Source organism: Myotis yumanensis, unplaced genomic scaffold, assembly GCF_028538775.1.
Source record: "Myotis yumanensis isolate MYYU_CA2020_CCGP unplaced genomic scaffold, mMyoYum1.0.hap1 SCAF_3, whole genome shotgun sequence".
Lineage (NCBI taxonomy): Eukaryota > Metazoa > Chordata > Mammalia > Chiroptera > Vespertilionidae > Myotis > Myotis yumanensis.
Genome location: NW_027223754.1, coordinates 39,087,876 through 39,113,461, shown reverse-complemented (window position 1 = coordinate 39,113,461; position 25,586 = coordinate 39,087,876). Strand labels below are relative to the sequence as shown.

Below are 25,586 nucleotides of genomic sequence, written 5' to 3'. Positions count from 1 at the left end.
TACAAACTGAGGGAAAATTTTCAACACAGAAGAAATGCCCTGACAACCTGCAACACTTGGAGAGGTAGCAGCAAGTGGAAACGTGAATGAGTGACTCCCCAAGAAGTCCCCGGAGAGGGGGCCATTAACAATAGCTTAGTCCCAGTTGTCTACACCTGCATGCATCACCAGGTATACAAGAAGGTTGAGGTAACCTAAACTGTGAGCTCCCCAAGGGCAGGAATCCCATCTGTTTTATTTTTTTTAAATATATTTTTATTGATTTCAGAGAGGAAGGGAGAGGGAGAGATGGAAACATCAATGATGAGAGAGAATCATTGATTGGCTGGCTGCCTCCAGCATGCCCCCACTGGGGATCAAGCCCGCAACCCAGGCATGTGCTCTGACCGGGAACCGAATCATATCCTCCTGGTTCGTAGGTGAATGCTCCATCACTGAGCCATTCCTGGCTGGGCGGCCCATCTGTTTTCATTTTCCATTGTATCCACAGCAGCTAGCGCACTGCTAGCACACAGTCAGTGCTCAAGAAAATATTTTGAAAAAAGTATTAACATGAGAGTAGCTCGAGAGATCCTTGTAATGGATCCTTGTTCTGTATCTTCACTATGGTGACCACACAAATCTATACGTGTGATAAAAACTGCACAGAGCAAATCATGCAAATGAGTTCATTTAAGACGGGTGACATCTGAATGAGGCTGGTGGGTGCATCAATGTCAATATCCTGGCTGTGGTAACGTACTACAGTCATGCAAGATGTTACCATTGGGGGACAATGGGTGCAGGGTGTATGAGATCTCTTTATTATTTCTTACAACTGCATGTGAATCTATACCTTCAAATAAAAAGTGATAGAAGAGGAGAAACAATCTCAGATTGCTGATATTAATCTAAAATCTAGTAGGATGGAGGTCAAAAGGGACTATGGCTTTGAAAAGCTGTACTGTTTAAAAGAGAGAGGCCACTGAGAGAGGAGGCACACTAATCAAAGAGACAGACACTTGTGTGGACATTCAGGGGTGGAGCTCACCTGCGGGGGATAAAAAGAGGAATGAAGGCTGTGGAATTACTGCCACAGTTCAGTGCTGTCTACTTGGGCAGGCAGGGGAGTGAATAATGGGTTTCAAGATGCAAAATACATCTATATATAAAAGCCTAAGTGACCATTACAACCGGCCGACTGAACGGCCAGTCGACTGGTCACCATGATGCACACTGACTACCAGGTGGCAGATGCTCAATGCAGGAGATGCCCCCTGGTGGTCAGTGCACTCCCATAGCCAACCTCCCGCATTCCCTACCCCCGGGTTTGACCCCCAACCTCCCACAGTCCCTCCCCCTGGACTGGGCGAGACGGCTCCAATCACCCTGATGACCAGCCAGCCCGAGGGACCCCACCCGTGCACGAATTCATGCACCAGGCCTCTAGTTAAGAAATATAAAACTGCATTAAAACAGGGAAGAGTTGTAGCAGTAACACATGTTAAACAAACTAAGAACAACCCCAGATCGCCATCTGGGTTTCATGATGCTCACTATCAGGGAGGCGAAGGATGACGATTAGGAATCTCAGATTTCCCCAACTGGCAACCCTTCCCTTGCCCATGTCTGTTTTTTTAAAAACATATTTTTATTGATTTCAGAGAGGAAGGGAGAGATAGAAACATCAATGATGAGAGAGAATCATCGATCAGCTGCTTCCTGCACACCCCCACTGGGGATCTCACCCGCAACCCAGGCACTTGCCCCGACGGGGAATCGAATCTTGACCTCCTGGTTCATAGGTCGAAGCTCAACCTCTGAGCCACGCCGGCCCAGGCCCCCATGTTTGTTTTGAAATTCCCTTACCCAACCTCGACGATGATTAGCAATAAAAACATTACAATTTAAGAAGATGCCAAATAAGAGGGGGACTGGGATACAGTTTCCCACTTCAGTTTCCTTAGGAAGGAAACCAAGGAATGAAGAGGGTGCTGCTTTGAAGTTGAAAAAGAAGGAAGGAAAAAAGAGAGGCAGCATGTCGCACTGCCACACTCTGCAGAGCTAAAGACTTCCTGAAATATCGATCAGACTCACGACTGTTTTCTCTGGAAAGAAGGCAGACAGCTGCAATGCAACCCCGGGAGGCAGTGGGGAAAGCGAAGGGGGTTTGTTCCGTAGGCTGGAGTCCCAGATTTGCACGTCTTGATTTGACACTAAAGTTTTAGTATCAGAGGGGAAACAAAGAATCCTAGAGGGGCTTTTACAAGACATATTTTTTTCTTTACCCTCAAAAGAGAAGTACTGTTTTAAAGAAATTTGCTTTAAAAAAAAAATCAACAACCATATAGTGTATCTGTTATCTGCCACGTGAAGCACTATAAGAACCTAAATAAGAATAGACAGCTCCTGCCCCTAACGGATCTATAAATTGTTACTGGTATTTTGGGACCATTTAAGAACTGTTTGAAACACAGCACTTTCTTTTCTGATGTATGTCAATCACCAGCACTTTGTTTTCTGATGTAACTGAACCATCTTACCAGTAAGTTACAATTACTGATATACAAACTACATGGATCTGCACCCACAAAGAGTGTAGAGAATCAAATTCATCTCAATGTGGGATCTATTCACCCAGTCCTCTGAACCTGGGTAAAAAAAAAAAAAAAAAAAAAAAGAAAAAGCGATTGTTAAATGGTCCCTAACACCAAATAGAAGCCACATACTACACAGGATTTGTGCAATAATTTTACTGTGTAAGAAATCACAGAGATTGCATAAATCATTAGGTCAACAGTATATATAGAAGAATGAAACAAGACAAACATGATTATTCTGAGCAAATAAAATAGAAAAATAATCCAATTCTTAAAAATACCACAAACTCCCCAAATGTGGCTTCTTTTGAGAGAAAATACACATCTTGTGTTTTCTGAATATAGTGATGACTGGGATTCCCTTAAGCCAGATGGTAAACTGCTTTACAGCTAAAAACAGTAAAAAAACAACTTACATAGATGTGTAGCCCTCTTAATATTGGATATAACAAATAAAGACACCAGGCTGCCTGCTTTTGCCTACAGCATAGCTTGGATTTTCTATTAATAGTAACAATTCATGTAGAATGCTACACAATTTTTTGTGTTATAAAACTATAGAGGTTGGAGAATCCAAAAAATACTGCAGGAGTGAACTTCCTCCTATGAAGGAAAAAGTATATAAATGTACTAGATGTTAACATTTCCATTCTTCACTCAATTATTTGCCCTGTTCAAAACATAAAAATACACATAAATATATTTCCTTACACATGAAGTTCATACTATATTATTTTAAAAAAAGATTTAAAAACCCCAAAATCTTAATTTACCCTTTGTTGTCATTAAATAAAATGCCTAATATACAGACACATTTGATATTTATATAAATTGTAGGAATCAGCTTGTCATTTCCTGTTCACAGCCGATGTTTAATAAGTGCTAGTCTACACAACACCGTTCACATCCCAAAGGCAGGGTTAATTCTAATGTAAGTTGCTCAAGATAATATTTTTCTTTTTCTTTTTAATTAAGAAAGACTTCATTCTGGAAATTTTGGGACTTATATTTGAATGGTCTGAAAAAATACAACTTCAATGCAAAAACCACATCACGTATTCAAGAGTATACTGCTGGTGCTGTCATCTTTTTGCATGTCTTTGTTTTCATAGGAAAAAAAAAGAATAAAAAGAATACATAAGATTTTTAAATGTTTAAATGTAACTACATAATATTAGTGATATGCTTCATGCATTCAAACACACACCAAATGGAAGAAAAAGGATCAGACATCTTTCTTTTGCATTTGTTCCAGCTTTCGTCGTAGGAGACCGTAATTCTCTTTAGTTCCTGGTGCCGTGGGGTCAAGCTGCAGAGAGATTTCATAGTGTTTTTTGGCCAAGTCCAGATGCCCCCAACGATGATAGAGCACAGCTGAAATAGCAAGAGATGCGTTTCATTGGGAATGCTCTGAGTAACTCGCAGTGTTCCCAACCACTTCTACAAAGAAACATTGAAGAGCCTCTGAAACTGTTTTCAAAAATCATTGTGTAAAATAATATTGCTTGTACCACAAACTTTATTTATTGTAATCACTCTCCCCGTGATTGTCTGTTGAAACACCCCCAGTTAGTCCTGGGGGGGTCTTCATATCACTAGGCATGAGCTATCTCCCTACAGCAACATTATTACATAAAGAGTAAAAGGAAGAGTACATTAAGTTTCTCAGTCTTGTCATGAAATTTCCAGGAAGCCAGGCTGAATAGCGAGGGCGGGGCTCCCTCATTGCTCAGAGCCCTGACTATTTACTTTACATAAAGATCCCCCCAAAATAAGAGCTTGTTTGTCGCCAGCTGAAAATAAGGGCGCTCACATCAAGGTCTGGCCCTAGAGTGATAGTTAAAGTAAATCTAATTATTAGAATGGCAAGCTTCTGAAGATTATAATGATTTTGTAGGTAAAACCAACTTGCTAAATGGGCAGAAGAGCAACTATGCATGGGTCATGACTATAGAGTCTGTAGGGAACAGATTTGGTGAAAAAACAGTCACATGATTGAACATTCTAAACATCAACCCACTGTGCTCTAAAAATCTTAGTTATTGAGATGTACAATGGAAGAAAGAAATTCTAGGGAACAAATCTTTGCAAATGCATTTCTAGCTAAGGCATAGGAGTACATAAGAAAGTGGAGAAGGACAGGCTAGAATGGAAGGTCCACTAGGGAAGACAGGAAAAGGCTGTAAGTCAGACAGCAAATTTCCACAGTACACCTGTTTAACATTCCTCAAATCCTTCGCAAAAAGAAAGAAAATCCGAGTTTTATCATCAGAGTGGATGATTTTGGAGGCTGTTCTAGTCACATAATTAAGATCTGTAAATATGACTGTTATTTACCTCCCATGTTAGTATAATTTCTTTAAAAAAAAACACACACAAAAAAACCCACACACATTTTGAAAGGATGATACAGGCTATGTTTGAAAAAAAATACTCTCCCAATATCAGTTTTACAGAAATACACCCATTTCATCAAAATTACACAGACTTTCAATATGATTCAAATAGAAAAATTTCCTTACCCAAATTGCCATGGTAACTTGCGGTATTTGGATGAGCTTTAATTGCCTTGAGGAATAATGCTTCAGATTCCTAAAAAATGAAATACATAAAAAGGTAATGCACACAATACAAAACCAATGCATAGTTTTATTGCCTGTGGTTTTCGAACCCTTAGTGTGCTGTTTTGGTACCACTTCATCCTTCTTCCAGAGACACAGGGAAGCCCAGCACAGCCACACCCTGTTGAGAAGAGGCTTGGAAGAGCAATCGGGGAAGCGTGTGACAGGGCAGAGGTGACAGGGCCATAGTTGGTGGAGTGGGAGCAATGGAAAGAGATGGTGGCTGAAGAGAGAAAGTGAATATGCTAATGAGCTCTGCCACCTGCCTTAATGAAGTGGCTGGAATTCTGTGACTGCAGGCAGGTAGCGGCTCAGGGTGCAGTGGAGGGCGAGGGAAGGTCAAAGACTGAAAAGGGCTGGACTGTTGAAGACACCTATGAAAGTGTCATTTTCTTTTCTTTTCTTTCCTTTTTTTAAAGTGTCATTTCCAGTCAGCATCAAGGAACTCATTTCCAGGGTACTCAAGGTAGGAGTTGGGGCTCTTTTATCTCCCCCAACAGCTCACAACCCAGAAGCAGCCCCTTCAGCTGGAAAAAATGAGCAGAGAGAATGAGGGCGAGGCAGCCGCCCGTCACCTAAGCCATCGCCGTATTGAACATGACCATGACCAAATGCCCCTGATGTGCGTGAACTGATTTTTCTATTGATTTGCATTTCCCTCATGTAGAACTCACTTCCAAAGGGGTCATAAGCAGCACGGCCGCGTGTTTGCCTCCCTGTTCATTCCTGGCCATGGCTGGCTGGTCCCTTTCTACCCAAATGTGAAGAAATAAAGATGCCTGATGGTTCCCACTGACATCTGCTGGGGACAGCTTATTCCCGCCACCTACCTCCTGTTGCCACAGGGCCCAGCGCTCTCGTCAGTGCCAAACACTGGGCTTCAACAAAGTTGTGGTTTGGGGGACAGGTCCGCTCCTTCTATCTGTGCCCTGGGCGGGTTTTCCCAGGTGGGCTTCCCACTGCAGGTCCTAGCACTTCATAAAGTGTAAGAAGCCTAGTGTCCTTGCTCCATGATGGCCTGTGGCACTCCTGAGGAACAGGCTGGGAAGCTGGGCAAACATCTCTGAAACCACCACCTTTTCGACAGAAGTGGCAGAAGAACGTGTGTATTTTAGAAATGTCCAAGGGGGACAAATAAAGACTCAACATGGGATGCACATGGGATGCCAGCAAACATCACTCTCAGAGCTCAACTCAGACACAGCGCTCACATTCCAAGGTTCAGAAGCTGAAACTCCTTCAAGGAAGCCTAAGATTTTCCTGCTCTTTAGGAACACCGGCAAAAAAAATCAAGTGAATTGTACAGATTTGTAGTAGTTTCTAAGTAGCAGTGCTGTTTCTGTTGATTTTCAAATATTTCCATTAAAAACCTAAGATTTGAGGAATAAGAAAGTCAGGGAATCTAAATCTACTTTAAAATGCTCCTCGACATGCCCAATGTGCTAACTAGAGAAAGCTGACAGAGATAAAAGTCGTCAGGAGTTCTCAGAGGATGCCGGATCCATTGCTTGATTAACTAATTTCTCAAATGCCCATCAGTGTGGACATCATTTAAGGTGGCATGGAGCGAAGTCAGGTCTGGGGATGTTCAGGGTGCTGTGCACAGGGAGGGTCTCAGGGCTTATGCCCCATTAGGGGCTGCTGCTCTTGGCTAGGCAGGGCCTGAACCCTGGGGGGTGATGAGGAGGCTAGGTGGGAAGGAATGGGAAAATAGGAAAATGAGGGAGGTGTCGGGAGGAAGAGCAGGTTTGGGGGGCACGGTGAGTGTGGGCTAGGCACCCTCCCTCTCAGAGATCACTGCGGCAACCTTAAAAGGAGGCTTCAGTGGCCCCTGGGACTTTGTGTGCGCCCTGAGAGGCAGGGTTGGGCCGGAGGCCTCTTTAGATTACAAATGTCTATGGGCATTCAAAGCCCATGAGATGCTCATCTTTTAGATCAGGCCTTTTAATGCCCTGTTTCGGAGAGCAAGGAACTGTTTATAAACTGATCTTCTGTGGAAGTGTGTGGATGCTTAGAGACCCAGGTAACACGCTGATTTATGCCAAGGAATAAATAAATAAACTCACATTTTAAATCAGGGATATTTTTTCATCCACAGAAAGGGAAAAGAATATTATTTTCTGAAGTGCATTAGACAAAATGTACTTAACAAAGGTTCAGGGCAACATGTGAGACAGAGAAAGGCCTTACGAAGGAACAAGTGAGGGTCTTTATGTCTAGGTCAGCGGTTCTCAACCTGTGGGTGGTGACCCCTTTGGTGGTCGAACGACCCTTTCACAGGGGTCGCCTAAGACCATCCTGCATATCAGATCTTTACATTACGATTCATAACAGTAGCAACATTACAGTAATGAAGTAGCAACGAAAATAATTTTATGGTTGGGTCACAACATGAGGAACTGTATTTAAAGGGCCAGAAGGTTGAGAACCACTGGTCTAGATGGAGAGGAGGGGGCAGTCAGAGGTCAGTTCAGCCACACTAGCTGGCAGGGCAGCATCCTTAAACCACGGACAGAGTTTCACAAGGGACATCCTGGAGCCTGCTCCAACCAGGGCTGTAATGTAGGCAGTCCAGAGGTAAGTTGAAACCCCAAGTCACATAGGAAGTGAGCAGTTCCCTCTAAATTTGCCTTCCTCTCTTCCCGTTCATCCCACACAAAAGTCTCTGTTTGGTGGTGATTTGGGGGCCACAGCCTCAACATCTGCTATTTTCCCTTTGAAGCTAAAAGAAGGCAAACCTCAGGATCAGAGCTTTGGCCAGCAATAGTAGCTACCCGAGATTTAGAAAAATTATTTTATTTTCAGTCACCTTATATTTATAGCAATACTATGTTTCCACTTTAATACATATCTGTGTTAAAAATGTAAATAAAGATAATTAAGTAAATAATGAAACAAGGAATATGTAGATGTGGCCAAAGAAATTCATGAAGATGCGGCATAAACGTGTGTAATTGGGGAAACTGCTCTATAAACATAATCTGCTTTTAAACTCCAACGTCAGTGGAACAGGCAATATAGAAAGAGGAATTAGATCGAGAGACCATATTTTAAGCACTAAAACATTATTCTTATATTTTTGCTGTACCACATTAGCCATAAATTGGAAATTAAATGGCAATAAGTAATATCAATTCTAATTGGCTTTAATGATCCTTAGAATTTCATTTAATAATCATTGAACTAAAATTATTGTATATATATACAATATACAAATTATATATATGTGTGTGTGTGTGTGTGTGTGTGTGTGTATATATACACACACACACACCATTCAATAGTTATAAATTACCTTCTTGTGCATTTTTTCCTATCACCATTTTTCCTATCACAGATGAGTAAACTAAGGATTGGTTAAGTGACTGCTGTTAGGTAAAAAGGGCTGCTCGCATAAACAGATGTCCCGTAATCACAGGGGTATAATAATGAGAACACTCACTCTGCACATCAAAGTCTCAAAAGAGATTCTGGAAGCGTAAATGTTTCAGAGCCAAATGTGAGATGCATTCAGCCATTTCACAATTACTACTGGGGCACTTAATAAATGCCCAATAGCACACTGGACAGCAATGGAGATGGAAAAATAGGACTGAAGACTCTGACCTCAAAAAGGCTCCAGGCTCACTAAAGAGTCATCAAAAGTTCATGAGAGTCTAAAACAGCAAATGCTCAGTGGAAAGGGAGTTGCATGAGCAGCAGACATCTGTCCTGGTGGGGACCATGCCGAGCTGGAGGCCAGGCTCAGTGTACCCCGTGAGCCCCCTCTCGGCCTCCTCTTCAGAGCTGCCCGCCCGGGGCTCTGCAGGAACAGGCCGCAATGGCTGACCAATAGCAACAGGTGTCATTGCTATGGGAGAAAACCCTGCACAGTGGTTTAAAATTCCAAATCTTGAATTTAAAAAATGTATGAAGCCAGGGCGTGGTGGCTGACACACGGCTCAGAGTGTGCCACCGCATCCCTCCTCTGGGCAGCTCCTGAAGAGTTTGTAGGAAGCCCCTCAGTTCAGATTTCATCTTCTGTTTCCTCACCTTAGGTTCAGTGCCCTGGCCTAGCCAATTAGGGTGCAAAATGTGTAGAGAATGAGAAACGCATGTCTATTCCGCTTTATACGGAGTATTTTCTACTTTATCTAGGAAAAAAGAACAATGTGAACTGGAAGCGAAATGAACCCCGGGTTCTGTCACCTGAATATAAATTCTAGTTCATAGGCTATGGGATGATAGAAAAATCAATACAATGATTACATAAGCTGAATCATGAAGACTCGCTGCAGGTGGTCCCTGGACACCCCCAACATGCCCCAGGCTAACCGGATGGCTGGAAAGGTCATTAGAAGGGAAACCCACACACCTCATTTCCTTTCAGCACCCCCACCCCTACACAAGTAGATCCGTAAAAAATAAAACTTAACCCTTCAAAAAGTCATCTCTGGAGTAAAATCTAGAAGTGCTAAAATGTATACTGAAGCTATTAAACCACCTGACATTCAAAAATGAGAGAAATGCAAGAAATGCGTTACTATTGTTATAGGAAATTATACTGGCAATGATACCTAATGAGCAGAACAGGAGAAGTAAATAACAGGACAAGTATGAATTAATCACTACCTTTATGCCTAGTGCAATTAAAATCAGATGTGGCCCACAATTTTAAAAGAAAAATTTTCCCTCAAGAATGGACTAAAGTAATGCTTCTAAAAGTGTGTTCTGTAACATCTGTGTTAGATACTGAGGATGCCAGTTAACAATGCATATCCCCCGACCTTACGCAACCGACAAAGTCTTTCTCGTGGGGAGGACGGTGGACATCTGCATTGTAACACTCTCCCTTGGTGATTCTGGTAGAATTAAAGCTTGAGATCACCAGTATTAGCAACACTGAGTCCTCTTCAACACACCTTTTCGGATTCACAGTCTATTCCTGGCCAACCCAGTTAGATAGAGCCCGGATAAAATATCTTGGGTTTTTCCATTGGTCAGGAATTTCTAGGGCCTTGCAGATTACCTATAACTTAACTCTCGATGAGGAAACAGTTGGAAGCAGCAAGAACTAGTCCTGCATGCTCCATGGGCCGTTATTCCTTTAGTGTGGAAGACGTCACCCACATCTAAACCCAGAGCTCCAGCCCCACTGCAATGGGCTGACTCACAGCTTCTCGCCAGGGCGGGGCTGGGGCATCTGCTAGGATTCAACTCTTCTTGGGGGCTTCTCCTCCCTGCCACATTTGAGCAATGGTAGTGAATTTTGATGACAAAGAACACAGAGTTTGACCCTGCAAATCCTTTTTTTGGGCAACTTCTCCAGGAAGCAAATTGACCAAGCCACACTGGTGTACTGCTACCCCTGTTTTGGTCTAATTCCGAATTTAACTGGGCAGAAGTAACATTTATGGTTTCTGTCAGATGCTGGCATTAATTGCAAGAAATCACAGCCTGCAGTTTACACACCTTGTATTTCTGGGACTTTCCCAGCACATTTGCCAACGAGAACATCAGAGAGTGATCGTTAGGTATTAATTCCAGCGCCTCTCTTCCAACTGCTTCAGCTTGGGCTAAATTACCTGTGAGTGAAAAAGGAAAAACACGTACTAGTATGTTGGTCTCTCTCTAAGAGGTTTATGTACATTAGACACAATGATTATGAATAAACTACTTAAGAAAAATCAATGTAAATGTGTAACACACACACACACACACACACACACACACACACACAAATGATCTTATCAGTTGCAAAGCCAATGCAGCTCAGTGCCATTCTGACATAATACAGAAACAGCTTTTTTAAAAAATATATATATTTAATTGATTTTTTTATAGAGAGGAAGGGAGAGGGATAGAGAGTTAGAAACATCGATGAGAGAGAAACATCCATCAGCTGCCTCCTGCACACCCTCTACTGGGGATGTGCCCACAACCAAGGTACATGCCTTTGACTGGAATCGAACCTGGGACCCTTCAGTCCGCAGGCCGACGCTCTATCCACTGAGCCAAACCGGTTAGGGCCAGAAACAGCTTTTGATTAAATTTTGTATGAAACCTAATTTTAATTTTCTCCCAGGTACCAATTATACCCAAATCAGAGAAAATAAGTCTGTGAATAAGAACATCACAGGAACACTTTAATAACGGAATAGCTATCATACTGAAGGACATGTTCTATGCCTTCATTAGAAACAAGTGAGTATCTCTTATCCACACTGATTAGATGGCCTACTCACTGGCTTTAGTTTCTGCCAAATGAAAACTACCATTTCTTACGAGATGCTTGAATTTTTAAAACTAGAGGAGCAGAGTGTCTCCTAGTGGATCAAGTCTGCCAAGGGCTAAGGAACTAGATCACCAAGGCTGTTATTAGCATTATATCTAAAATAAGAATCTCTGAGTGTAGGTTTGAGGGCATCTGCTTTGAGAAGAGCCCATGAGCTGTAGAGCATGGACCAGCACCGCCCATTGCACAGGCCCAGAGCATTCCTGCTCACTCTGGTTACCTCCAGCGTCCTAGCTGCTGGGCGCTGCTAGAGAACAGGCTTCAGAGAAATGAGAGGTTAGCACACATTTTCCTTCATGACTCAACACCAATTTTAAGCGAAGTATCATTTCCCCAGACATTTATATTCTAATATATCAAAGGAAGCTCCATTTTCTAGAAGAATAGACATTGTGTAATGCAAAATATTAAATCCCATCATAATTTTTAAATATAACAACTCTAGCAAAACCCTCCCCAATAATCTACATTTTCTAATTACTCAGTGGTGCTGCCCCATGAAACGACTCCCCTGACTTATGTAATTCACCTTTCTGTACCTGTGTTATCAAGGAGTATGATCATGTTGTTCCAAGCCAGGCTGTGCTCTGGCTTCAGCACAGTGGCATTTCTCCATGCGTTCAACGCATCCACATGACGATTCAGATCTGCATACTGAAAATAAAGCATGAGTCGGAAAAATAAACTTTCCAATATTTTTCTTCGTCTCTCGAAGACATAACTAAAACCAAACCCCAAATCAAATAAAAACTAACCTGGATTGATTGAGTTCCTAATTTTCCATATCAATTTATTTAACACTCAAAACAATCCCAATGAAGTAGGTATCTGTTGCCATTTTACATAAGAAGCAACCGAGGCACAGAGTAAGTAACATACCCAAAGTTATAGATCTAGAAATAGTAGGGCCGGGTTAGAACCAGGTGGCCTAGCTCCCAAGCCTACAACATCTTAACTGCAACCCATAACTTAGTGACTCCAGGTGTCAAATCATATTGCAGGCTAGGGATGAGAGAGAAGTTAAAAACCTAATCCTTAGTCCTTTTCTAGGAAGACTTCACATAGTCCATCTTTGGTAAGTTGTTAGTTAAGGGTAAACAAATACTTAATGTGAGTACAAGCTAAATGTGTCACATTCACTGTGTGCCTCTTCCTGCCTACATCTAAGCTTCATCAGAAACTCTGAGTACATCAGAGCTGTAAACTCCCTGGGAAAGCCGTAAGCGGCGGTGTAGAACCCCTGGGCCTCTGAAGCCTGCAGCCCTCCTTTGGAAAGGAGAGGATTACCTATTGCTTTCTGTTGACAGGCAATGCTGTCTAACGTTGGTAACAGAAGGCAAAATGGCTGGCTCTCCATTTGCATAGTTACCAAAAGGGCACCAAGGGAGAAAGTGATGGCTTTTTTAGCAGGTGACCCTCTTGCCCTCTTGAAGTCAGTTCAAATGCACATCTCATCTGAATGAACATGGTTCCTTTAACTCTGCAAAGAGTACGAATGATAACAATTTATCAGGGTTTAAGGCTATTTTCTTACTGACTGTCAGGTCTGTCTTTTCCTTAGAAAACAGAAACGTTTTGCCTTGCTCTGTGACCCACACTGCAAACAGGTGGCATATTATGCAAAAAAGATATAATAAATTATGAAAACATTTACAAATACCCATTTGCTAAAGATGTCAGAATTCCCCATGAGACTTGGAAACTCAAGTTTCTGAATCTTACCCCTTAAATAAGGAAATATGAAAAGTTCAAAACCTTAAAATAATTTAGACTACTAATTATACCAACGTATAATTGTTTCTCTATATTTGATGTTCCCATTGATTTTTTGGTCAATTCTCTCCAGCAAGTGACATGCATTTGAGTAGACAAAATCTGTGGTGACATTCTAACAAACCCAGGAAAACCAGTATAACTTCATTTAAGCAACAATACAATTCCTCACATATTTTGCCATTTATTACTATTACTAGAGGCCTTATGCACAAAGATTTGTGTACGAATGGGCCTTCCTTCCCCTGGCTGCCAGCACTGCCTTCGTTCTGGCCTGGAGCTGCCTTTCCGCCTTCCCACACTGCCTAGAGGCCCGGAGTGGCCAGGGGCGGTGCAGAACGCCTGCGTCCCACCCCGCCCCTGGTCGCTCAATGCCTGTGTATGCAAATTAACCCATCTTTGTTGGGTTAATTTGCATACTCACTCCTAATTGGCTAGCGGGTGTCGCGAAGGTATGGTCAATTTGCATCTTCCTCTTTTATTACTGTAAATTATTACTATTTATTAAAGAATAACAACAGACTGAAATTTACTTTTATTTTATGTTGACCTTCATCCTTCGTATAGCTTCTACAAGCGCTTTAAGGAAAGCAGAGACAAATGGTAATTTAGCAAGAACTATGCATCCAGAAAGTGGATATGTAATGCACATGTTATATACCTATTAGATCTATGCCTGTCCTTCTATACTCTCCATACTACATTTCCCAGGGTCCTTTGCTCCTTGTAAAGATTCTGTCAATAGGAGCCACAGGTGACCATCAACTGGTTGGAAGAGGGGAGTAGCCCTTTCCCTCTACTCTCACTCCTTTCTATTTCTTGGAAGCATCTCTGAAGTGCTAATGTCCCTTTCTCCATAGTGCCAAGGCAGGAAGCAGTGGTTCTGCCTTAATGACCTCAGCTGTTGAGGCTGTGGTAGCTCCCGAGATGGTGGCCCCTTCTCTGAGCTCTTACGTTCTGGTGGCACCACTTCCTCCCGTTTGTTTCCCTTGACTGTCTGAATTAATATCACCTTTCCATTTTTGTTCTTCTGGCCTTTTAACAATTGTCTAACTCAGTGGTTGGCAAATCGTGGCTCGCAAGCCACATGTGGCTCTTTGGCCCCTTGAGTGTGGCTCTTCCACAAAATACCACGTGTGGGCGCGCACGTACAGTGTGATTGAAACTTCGTGACCCATGTGCAGAAGTCAGTTTTCGGAAAGGAGATAGACGAAACAAGTATACAAGACGAGTGTGGATGGGAGAGTTGGAAGGGGTCGACCTCAGCGAACGTACCTCAATCAGATTGAGGACGTTTTTAGCAAAGGCCAGCTTAGGAGTACCCTAATTAAGTTAATAACAATGTACCTACCTATATAGTTTAAGTTTGAAAAATTTGGCTGTCAAAAGAAATTTCAATCGTTGTACTGTTGATATTTGGCTCTGTTGACTAATGAGTTTGCTGACCACTGGTCTAACTGATTCCCTATATTAAATCTTCCCTATTTAAATACTTGCAATGGTTTCTGTTTTCCTGAATGGATCCTGCCTGATACAATTAGTCCCTGTATAATGACTTGTCTCTAGTAAATATCTTCAGTCACTATTGTTATAGTTCTCTATTATCAGTAATATGTCCCAAATAATCCAGCTCTTGCCAAATTCTTTTCTTATCTGGATCCAGAATCAAAATACATTTCTGTCTCCTGTTACTAAACAGTGACTGAAAAGGATTTTTAAAATATTTATTTAAATTTATTGGGGTGACATTGGTCAACATGATCATATAGGTTTCAGGTGTGGGATTCTATGTTACAAGATCTGTATGTTGCACCATGTGCCCGCTACCCAAAGTCAAATCTTCTCCTCTCACCATATATTAGGATTCCCTTCTCTCTCTGGCCCCGTCCCTCTGGCAATCACCACACTGTTGTTTGTGTTCACAAGTTTCAGTTTTATATCCCACATATGAGTGAAATTATACAGTTCTTAGCTTTTTCTGACTGACTTATGTCACTTAGCATAATGCTCTCAAGGTCCATCCATGTTGTTGCAAATGGTGCTATTTCATCCTTTCTTATGGCTGAGTAGTATTCCATTGTATATATATTTACCATATCTTCTTTATCCAGTCCTCTATTACAGGACACTTTGGTTGTTTCCATGTCTTGGCCACCATGAATAATGTTGCAATGAACACAGGGGTATATATAGCTTTGTGAGTACATGATTTTGAGTAATCCCAGCAAAGGGATTACTGGGTTGTATGGTAGCTCTATTCTTAATTTTTTGAGGAATCGCCAGACTGCTTTCCATAGTGGTTGTACCAATCTACATTCCCACCAGCAGTGAATGAAGGTTCCTTTTTTCCCACAACCTCTCCAACACTTGTAATTGCTTGTCTTGTTGATAATGGCTGCTCTAACAGGTGTGAGATGGTATATCATTGTAGTTTTGATTTGCATTTCCCTAATTGCCATTGAGGTTGAACATCTTTTCATATATCTATTGGCTATTTGTGTGTCTCCTTGGAAAAGGTGTATTTCCAGGTCCTCTTCCCACTTTTTGATTGGGTTGTTTGTTACTTGGTGTTGAGTTTTATGAGTTCTTTATGGAGATTAAACCTTTGTCGGAGCTACTGCTTGCAAATATCATCTCCCATCTGGTTGGCTGTCTCTTTGTTTTGTTGTCAGTTTCTTTTGCTGTGCAGAAGCTTTTTAGTTTGATATAGCTCCATTCCATTTTTTTTTTTTTTGCCTTTAAGGAGGATTTTTTAAAAAGAAACTTTTAAGTTATTTTGTTCATTTTATTTGCCAATATATAAATGTGCTGGTTGAGCTGTTAAAGATTAAGCTCTTAATGCTCTTAAGCTGTCAAGCAGGCAAAGGCTGGATAATTAAACAACATAGAGAGCAAAACCTTTAAATAAGCAAGAACAGCTGGCAGAAGGAAGAGGAAGACCACTTCATGTAGCATAATTAGTAAGCAATATACTCAGAGAGCAATGAAGGTCTCAGTCTATTTAAATTATTTTATTACCACTGATTTTCAGAGAGGGAGGAAGGGAGAGAGAGCGAGAGGGAAACATTAATGTGAGAGAGATATATTGATTGGTTGCCTTGTGCACATGCCCTGACTGGGGATCTAACCCACAACTTAGGTATGTGCCCTCAACTGGAATCAAACCTGCGACCTCCTGGTGTATGGGACGATGCTCCAACCAACTGAACCACACCAGCCAGGACAAGGTCTCAGCCTATTTAATCGTATACATGATCTTCTACACCAGTGGTCGGCAAACCGCGGCTCGCGAGCCACATATGGCTCTTTGGCCCCTTGAGTGTGGCTTTTCCACCAAATACCGGCTCTTCCACAAAATACCGACTTCTGCGCATGGGCCACAAAGTTTCAATCGCACTGTACGTGCGGGCCCGCACATGGTATTTTGTGGAAGAGCCACACTCAAGGGGCCAAAGAGCCGCATGTGGCTCTCGAGCCACGGTTTGCCGACCACGGTTCTACACGAATGTAGGAATGAACTCCAAGCACTGGAGCACATGATAAAAACCTATGTTTTATATTCCAACTTCCTTTCTTGGGATGTAATTCTTACAGAAGGCACATTTAGCATAAATCTTGTATTTTCCAAACCCCAAGGAATTGCAGTGACAGGCAGCTACTAGGGGTAAGGAATAAGACTATTTCAGTATTAGGGCTTTAAAGCATAACCTAGAAGGCTGTAGGTTTAGATCATTTGCATAAAATGAAATTAAAAAAGAACCCCCCCCCCCCCAAAAAAATGAAAAAGGTATTCATATGGAATCAAGTATGATGTCATGCAAGTACTAGTTTAAAAGACACAGTAAATAGAGACAGTAACCCCTGCAGTAAGCACTAAGGCAAGGATTTAGATAACACCCGATTTGTGCCAGTCCCTCAGCTAGCCCTTATTCTCACTTAATTAACTTTGCAAGGGTCTACCTGCTTTGTGTGTGATTGATTTTTTTGGTCTCTACTTACATCATTATGCTGAAGTTTTACTGTTTTTCAGCCCTTTTCCCCAGAGAGAACAACAGACACATGAAAAGATGCTCAACATCATTACTCATCAGAGAAATGCAAATTAAAACCACAGTGAGATATCACCTCACACCTATCAAGAATGGCTATCATCAATAAATCAACAAACAACCAGTATTGGCAAAGATGTGGAGAAAAGAGGACCCTCATGTACTGTTGGTGCAGCCCCTGTGGAAAGCAGTATGGAGTTTCCTCAAAAATTTAAAAACGAAACTGCCTCAAGACCCAGCAATTCCACTTCTGGGAATATATCCAAAGAAACCAGAACACTAATTAGAAAGAATATATGAAAACTAGAGGGCTGGTGCATGGACTTGTGCACATTGAAAGTAAATTAATTAGAAGGTGTCTGGTGGGACTGGGCGAGACTGGCCGGACATGTCCTGGAGCCAACCTCCCACGGTCCTTCCCCAGCTGGCCTGGGGTGGCGCCGGGGCTTGAAGGGTGTCTGCGGAGTGAGCAGGGTCCCTTCAGCAGGTGAGGTCCCTTGGCCTGGCCTGTGGGGATCAGGCCGAAACCGGCAGTCTGGCATCCCCCAAGGGTTTCCAAAGTGCGAGAGGGTACTCTGCAAAGTTGCTGTTGCTCAGCAGCTCCTGCGTTGAGTGTCTGCCCCCTGGTGGTCAGTGTGTGTCATAGTTATCAGCCAGTCGGCCAGTTGCTTAGGCTTTTATATATATAGATAAGGGTTCATTGCAACATTATTTACAATAGCCAAGATTTGAAGCAGTTTAAGTGTCCCTGTAAATAAATGGATAAAAATGCTGTGGCACATGTACACAATGGTATACTACTCTGCCATAAAAAAAAAAAAGAAGGAACTCTTACCTTTTGTGGCAGCATGGATGGACTTGGAGAGCATTATGCTAAGTGAAATAAGCCAGTCCGAGAAAGATAAATATCATGATTTCACTTATATGTGGAATCCAATGAACAAAATAAACTAACAAAATAGAAACAGATTCACAGATACTGAGAACAGACTGATAGCTGTCAGAGGGGAAGGGGGTTAGGGGGCTTGGTGAAAAAGGTGAAGGGATTAAGTAAAGAAAAAAAAATCCCACAGACACAGACAACAATATGGTGATTACCAGAGGGTGAGGGGGCGAGGGGGCTGTGGAGTAGGTATAAGAGGGTAAGGGGGGCATAAATGGGATGGAAGGAGACTTGATTTGGGGTGGTGAACACACAATATAATATATAGATGATGTATCATAGAATTGTACACCTGAAACTTAAATAATTTTACTAATCAATATCACCCCAATAAACTCAATAAAAATAAAAAATCAAAGAAATCACATTATAGGTTTATGTTTTTTTAAATCTCAGTATTTATTTGTGATTTCAAAACAGAGAAACTAATGTTTATCAGGAAGTTACCTTATCCCTAGGAGTGCAAGGCACAAGGGACTTTAAAATTCTAATTTATTCTTTGGTTTGACCTATTGCCTCTGTGCTCTCTTAAGCTTGGCTAATTCAAGTTGGATTGCTCTCTAATTAGAGCTTTAGAAGTTAAATAAAAGGAAATCAAATAGCTGCCTTCAAATGAGATAAACCTAAGTGAAAGAACTTTATGGAGAATGCTAGTAGGGGATATTAGTATCCTCATTTTATTATAAATAAAAAAAACCCACAAACTTTTCTCCTGCAGTCACAGGCCACTTACCAAACGCCCGAGGTTGTAGTAACAGTCGGGGTACTTTCTTCTGTGTCTGATGGCTGTCCGGTAGCTGTGCTCGGCAGCTTCGAACCGCTTCAGGCTGTTCTGCACGATGCCTAAGTTCATCCACGCCGCAGCAAAGTCTGGCCTGGAAGAGCAGTTTGAAAAGGGAAACAAGGAAAAGAAAGGCTCAGGCCCCAAAAGGCAGGAGCTCATTTCTTTGCCACCAGCAGAATTCTGAGGACAATGCTTACTGTATTTGTACAGCCAAAGACAGCAGCTCCTCCGCTTCCTGTAGCTCATTCCTTTCCTTTAAAATATTTCCAAGATTATTCATGGCATGAACATACTTGGGATTTAATCTGAAAGTGGAGAGAGAAAACAAGCCATCTGTTAATGTTCCGTTGTCTTCACTAAGCTCTCAGGAATTGGCAAGGGTATCTTAAAGTTGGTGTCTTTAAGGGGACAGGTTTTTTTTTTTTTAATTTAATATATTTGTATGGATTTTAGAAAGAAAGGGAGAGGAAGAGAGAGAGAAACATCAATGATGAGAGAGAATCATTGATTGGCTGCCTCCTGCAAGGCCCTCACTGGGGATCGAGCCCGTAACCCGGGCATGTGCCCTTGACTGGAATCGAACCTGGGACCCATCAGTCCACAGGCTGACACTTTATCCACTGAGCCAAACTGGCTAGGGCAAGGGGACAGAGTTTTAACACTACGGTGTCGGGTGAATTTCCCGCCAAAATATAAGATGGCGCAGGCAATTATTTAGGTTTCCCGCGCAAAAGCAGAGTTAGTTTAAAATGCCTATATCTTTTGAAGTATGGGTTCGATTGAAATGAAATTTTCGGTTTCTTGTGTAAAAAATGAAAATTTATTCAATCACAGACATTTTTTTATCTATTCAGTACATAAATAATTCGATATATATAAACTAAATACGAAAAACCCAAAAAATACTTATTACCTAAAAATATACACATATTTTTAAAGTTTAAAATAAAATTTTCATAATAAATCAAAACAAATAGAAATTAATAGTTTTTTAGCGTATGATATTTTTCAAAACACTTGTACTCGCATTTTCAAGATCGCTATCACAAGAATAATTGGACAACTTGTCTGCACAAAACTCATCATCACTATAGTCTGAATGCTGCGACATTCTAGGTTAAAGCAAATAAAAATAATACTAACTGAAAATAGCGGTACTCCGATAGATATCTGATATAAAAAAATAATTATTATGCGAACACTTTGCGGAACGATTTTATTTTATTTGGTTAAAAAATTCTATATGAATGTCTTTATCACAATATATTTAAATATTTAAACACGTAATAATATTCACAAAACTCAAAACTAAAGACGTCCGGACACAAGAAGTATTTCTCAATAACTATTCTTTTTGCATGGTGAGATATCCAGGGATATCGGTTATAAAATGAGAAAACAATACATTGGTACCCTAACGGTATTGTACTCGACCAGCGCCATAAAGTGTTCTCTACTTACAAGGGATTTTTATGATACCTATTACCCCAATGGGTATGAAACGGTTCGCATACGCAGGTAGGTATCTTTGTGAACGGCAAACAAACAAATATTTGGTAATACGCAGTTACAATCGGCCCGAGTTTACACGTTTCCCGCACTCCACCGCAAATCTATATGAACCGAGTTAAGACGGCTCCCGCGGAGTACACGCAATTCACGCGAGCCGACTTAACTCGTTTCCCGCAATCCAAGTGTTAACTCTAAAAAGTTAAAACAATCTATAATAATAAAAGCATAATATGCTAATTAGACCAGACATATGAAGCTGCCGCAGTGGGGGCTGAGGCAGAGGCAGTTAGGGGTGATCAGGTAGGCAGGCAGAGGTGGTTAGGGGTAATTAGGCAGGCAGGCAGAGGCGGTTAGGGGCAATGAGGCAGGCGGGTAAGCAGTTAGGGGCAATCAGGCAGGCAGGCAGAATGGTTAGGGGTGATCAGGCAGGCAGGCAAGTGGTTAGCGGCGATCAGGCAGTCAGGCAGGCGAGCGATTAGGAGCCAGTGGTCCCAGATTGCAAGAGGGATGTCTGACTGCCCCTGAGGGATTGGGCCTAAACCGGCAGTCGGACATCCCCCAAGGGGTCCCAGATTGTGAGAGGGTACAGACCAGGCTGAGGGATTTCCGCCCCCCACCCCCGTGCACGAATTTCGTGCACCGTGCCTCTAGTACAGGGGTCCTCAAACTACGGCCCGTGGGCCACATGCAAATACAAATATTGTATTTGTTCCAGTTTTGTTTTACTTCAAAATAAGATATGTGCAGTGTGCATACGAATTTGTTCATAGTTTTTTTTTAAACTATAGTCTGGCCCTCCAACAGTCTGAGGGACAGTGAACTGGCCCCCTGTTTAAAAAGTTTGAGGGCCCCTACTCTAGTACATATTTATAAATGAGACAGGATGCCTGCAGTACCTCACAGCTTCCCTATAATATCTGATGGCAGCTGTTTGATTGCCATTATCAGCCAGGTTTTTGCCAACATTGTAGTGAACCTGAAAATAGAGATAAAAACTTGGTCATTAGCTGATAGACTTCTTTCTTCAGAATAGGGATAACTATCATATCTTCTAAATGAAAACAAAAGGTAATGGTATTTAAAACTAAAACAACCCCCCCCCCCCACCTCTCCCCACACCAGAACTTTAGTTAAAACCCTACAGACTTGGCCAGGGGCTTGCCCCACCTTGTAAGAAAAGAGTAGAAGAAAGGGAGATAACAAGCAGATGATATGACTACATAAAGATATTTAACACTACGGTGTCGGGTGAATTTCCCGCCAAAATATAAGATGGCGCGGGCAATTATTTAGGTTTCCCGCGCAAAATCAGAGTTAGTTTAAAATGCCTATATCTTTTGAAGTATGGGTTCGATAGAAATGAAATTTTCGGTTTCTTGTGTAAAAAATGAAAATTTATTCAATCACAGACATTTTTTTTATCTATTCAGTACATAAATAATTCGATATATATAAACTAAATACGAAAAACCCAAAAAATACTTATTACCTAAAAATATACACATATTTTTAAAGTTTAAAATAAAATTTTCATAATAAATCAAAACAAATAGAAATTAATAGTTTTTTAGCGTATGATATTTTTCAAAACACGCCCCTTTATGTAGAGGTATATTGCAAAATTTGCACATGTAGCGTGTCTCACTGCGCAATTTATGAACGGAACATACGCGACACCTTCTCAAAATGTTTTTCTTTTTTCCACTTCCGACAATTGCCTGTAACGTATGCTTTCTCATGTCCATCGATAGCCTGCATGGTGGATCAGATGTAGGTGGTTTAGCCCGCATTCCAGAAGTAGACGGTACTGGTTGAAGGTCTGGAACAATGTCCATGTCCTCTGGAATATCATCCGTCAACCAGTGGATAGCTGTTTGTTTCAAAAACATTTTAAAACCCATTTTTCTTTGCCTCACTGATTTGTAAACTGCATAAGAATTAAATAATGCGCAATTTATCATATACATTGCCAACCTTTTTGTCCATTTGACCGTCCTCCGCAATATCGAATAATATGAAAGGTATTGGTCGGCCCGGTCAACACCTTTCATATGTTTATTGTAGTCAATGAGTGCATTCGGTTTGACAATTTTCTTTTTTGATGTTCTGTCAATATTCTGACTTTCTTCCATCTCCGCAGAATGAATCGAAGAAATCAGGTATACAGGCTTTTTTGATTGCCACACTTGTAACAATATATCATTTTTCCTTATAAATTTTGTTTCACCTTTTTTCAAAGAAATTGTTTGAAAATCTTTAGGTATACCTCGATTTTTCCGGATTGTTCCACATATTCTGAATTTGTTTTTCATAAGTGCTTCACAATTTGCGACGCTATTATAATAATTGTCCATATATATATGGTACCACGAATCAGTGTATGGAGACACTACTGTTTGTATCGTTTCCAATAATCGCTTTCCTTCGCCGCAATAAATTTCCATGTTACAGATATATCCTGTATCACTTTCGCACAACAAACGAACCAATATTCCATATTTAACGATCTTGCCAGCATTATATACCCTAAAGAATAATCTTCCCCTCCAAGGTACGATCCCTTCATCTAGTGATAATTGCTGATGAGGTTTGTAAATATTTATAAATTTAGGCACAAAATAATCTAGTACTGGTCTCACTTTGCAAAGTCTATCTGATTCATTTACGATATCCGCATTATTATTGAAGTGCCAAGCTTTCCATATCTGTCGGAACCTGTCTCTCGTCATCGTTTTACCAAAATATGGCGTCTCCGTCCATGGCTCCGTGGTCCAATAGTCATCTCTTCTATCTTTGCGCACCTGTCCCATGAGAACAATTAACCCTAAAAACTTCTTCATCTCTTGAGGGGTTATATCTTTCCACTTTAGGCTTTTTTTTGAAAGTTTGAAATTATTCCTATTTTGATTATAATACCTGTTTGACTCCTCTACAAGAAATTCAAAAAAATCATCTCCGATAAATAATTTCACGGCATCTTCTATATTATTTATAACAGCATCTGTGTTTAATCCTTGATGCCCTAAAAAATCTTCTAAGACCGGTGGATTATCAACATGCGACCATTCTTCTCTCCCGCCTTCTATATCTGACTCTGAGTCAGAGCTGGAGCTCGAAATTCTTCGTCGCCTCAATGTCCTGGGACGCACCATTACTTCATCATCACTAGAATCTTCATCACTTGTACTCGCATTTTCAAGATCGCTATCACAAGAATAATTGGACAACTTGTCTGCACAAAACTCATCATCACTATAGTCTGAATGCTGCGACATTCTAGGTTAAAGCAAATAAAAATAATACTAACTGAAAATAGCGGTACTCTGATAGATATCTGATATAAAAAAATAATTATTATGCGAACACTTTGCGGAACGATTTTATTTTATTTGGTTAAAAAATTCTATATGAATGTCTTTATCACAATATATTTAAATATTTAAACACGTAATAATATTCACAAAACTCAAAACTAAAGACGTCCGGACACAAGAAGTATTTCTCAATAACTATTCTCTTTGCATGGTGAGATATCCAGGGATATCGGTTATAAAATGAGAAAACAATACATTGGTACCCTAACGGTATTGTACTCGACCAGCGCCATAAAGTGTTCTCTACTTACAAGGGATTTTTATGATACCTATTACCCCAATGGGTATGAAACGGTTCGCATACGCAGGTAGGTATCTTTGTGAACGGCAAACAAACAAATATTTGGTAATACGCAGTTACAATCGGCCCGAGTTTACACGTTTCCCGCACTCCACCGCAAATCTATATGAACCGAGTTAAGACGGCTCCCGCGGAGTACGCGCAATTCACGCGAGCCGACTTAACTCGTTTCCCGCAATCCAAGTGTTAACTAAAGAACTCACTGGAGAACACTGAAAAATTAGGGAGCTGGGCTGGTTTTACTGCTAAACAAACCCTCAACTCCCACTCCTCTCTCACATACCCATCCCCCATTAGTACAACCACCATTCTACTTCCTGTTTTTATGAATCTGACTTCTCTCGGCACCTCATATAAGTGGTATCACAGAGTACTTGTCTTCTTGTGACTGGCTTATTTCACTGAGCAGAATGTCCTCAAGGTCCACCTATGTTGTAGCATCTGTCAGAATGCACTTCCTTTTTAAGGCTGAATAAACATTCCATTGTATATATACACCACATTCATCTGTCGGTGGACACTTAGGTTGCTTTCATCTTTTAGCTATTGTTAACTAATGCGATGAGGTCCTGCTCTCAATATTTTTGGATATGCTATCCTATATAATAAAGAGCTAATATGCTAATTAGATTGGACAGTGGAATGACTTTCTGGAACGACCAGTGGGCGGGGTTGCGAGGCAGCCGGGGCTGAGAGCGCCTAGCTCCTTGCATGAATTTCATGCATCGGGCCTCTAGTATGTATATAATACATATATGTGTATGAATATATGTATATGCTGTATATATACACATAGTAAGTATATATATATGATGAGGCAAAAGTAGGTTTACAGTTGTGAGTACATGAAACACAGTTTATTCTTGTATTATTATTGTATTATTTTCCATACGAACAACTGTAAACCTACTTTTGCCCAACCCTGCACATCTATCTAGCCATCTTTACGTATTTCCCCAGAAGTGGACTTGCTGGATCATATGGTAATTTCTATTTTTAATTTCTGAAGAACTAAAATGGTTGATTTTATGTTATAAGAATTTAACCTCAAATTTTTTAATAAAAGAGAATTTTTGGTCATTTGGTTGTAAAGTGGACTAGAAGAAACAGGACTCACAGCTGCAAACCTACCAGAAATTCTCAGGCATCTCAATGTGAGGGCACCAGGGTGGATGACTTGTGGCACTTTCTTAAGAGCACACGGGTTCAGAATACATTACAAAGAAAGGAGTGGAAACCCGAACTCAGACCAAGGCAGCAGAAGTGCACAGGGTCAGGAGGACGATTATCAAAAGCTCCTTTTGGACAACATTGAGGGCCAACAGCAATCTCAGAGGAGATGATGCTATCTAAAGGAATTTGTTCCATTAGGGGTA

General features: G+C 41.1%; 1 protein-coding gene across 3 annotated transcripts in view; it reads right to left on the bottom strand.

Annotated features, from left to right (window-relative positions):
- Positions 1–2,729: 2,729 nt before the first annotated feature.
- The window catches only part of TMTC4 (transmembrane O-mannosyltransferase targeting cadherins 4), a 62,049-nt gene continuing 39,192 nt past the window's right edge, over positions 2,730–25,586 (bottom strand). For 2 of the 3 annotated variants that reach the window (XM_070408644.1, XM_070408646.1), the window contains 7 exons: positions 21,432–21,511; positions 19,221–19,328; positions 18,973–19,114; positions 12,014–12,128; positions 10,652–10,764; positions 5,102–5,171; positions 2,730–3,953 (listed from right to left, as the gene is read on the bottom strand). In XM_070408644.1, coding sequence (XP_070264745.1) covers positions 3,805–3,953; positions 5,102–5,171; positions 10,652–10,764; positions 12,014–12,128; positions 18,973–19,114; positions 19,221–19,328; positions 21,432–21,511 — 777 coding nt within the window. In that variant the 3' untranslated portion in view covers positions 2,730–3,804. The remainder of the gene's footprint in view (positions 3,954–5,101; positions 5,172–10,651; positions 10,765–12,013; positions 12,129–18,972; positions 19,115–19,220; positions 19,329–21,431; positions 21,512–25,586) is intronic. The other variant, XM_070408645.1, reaches the window with a different exon arrangement.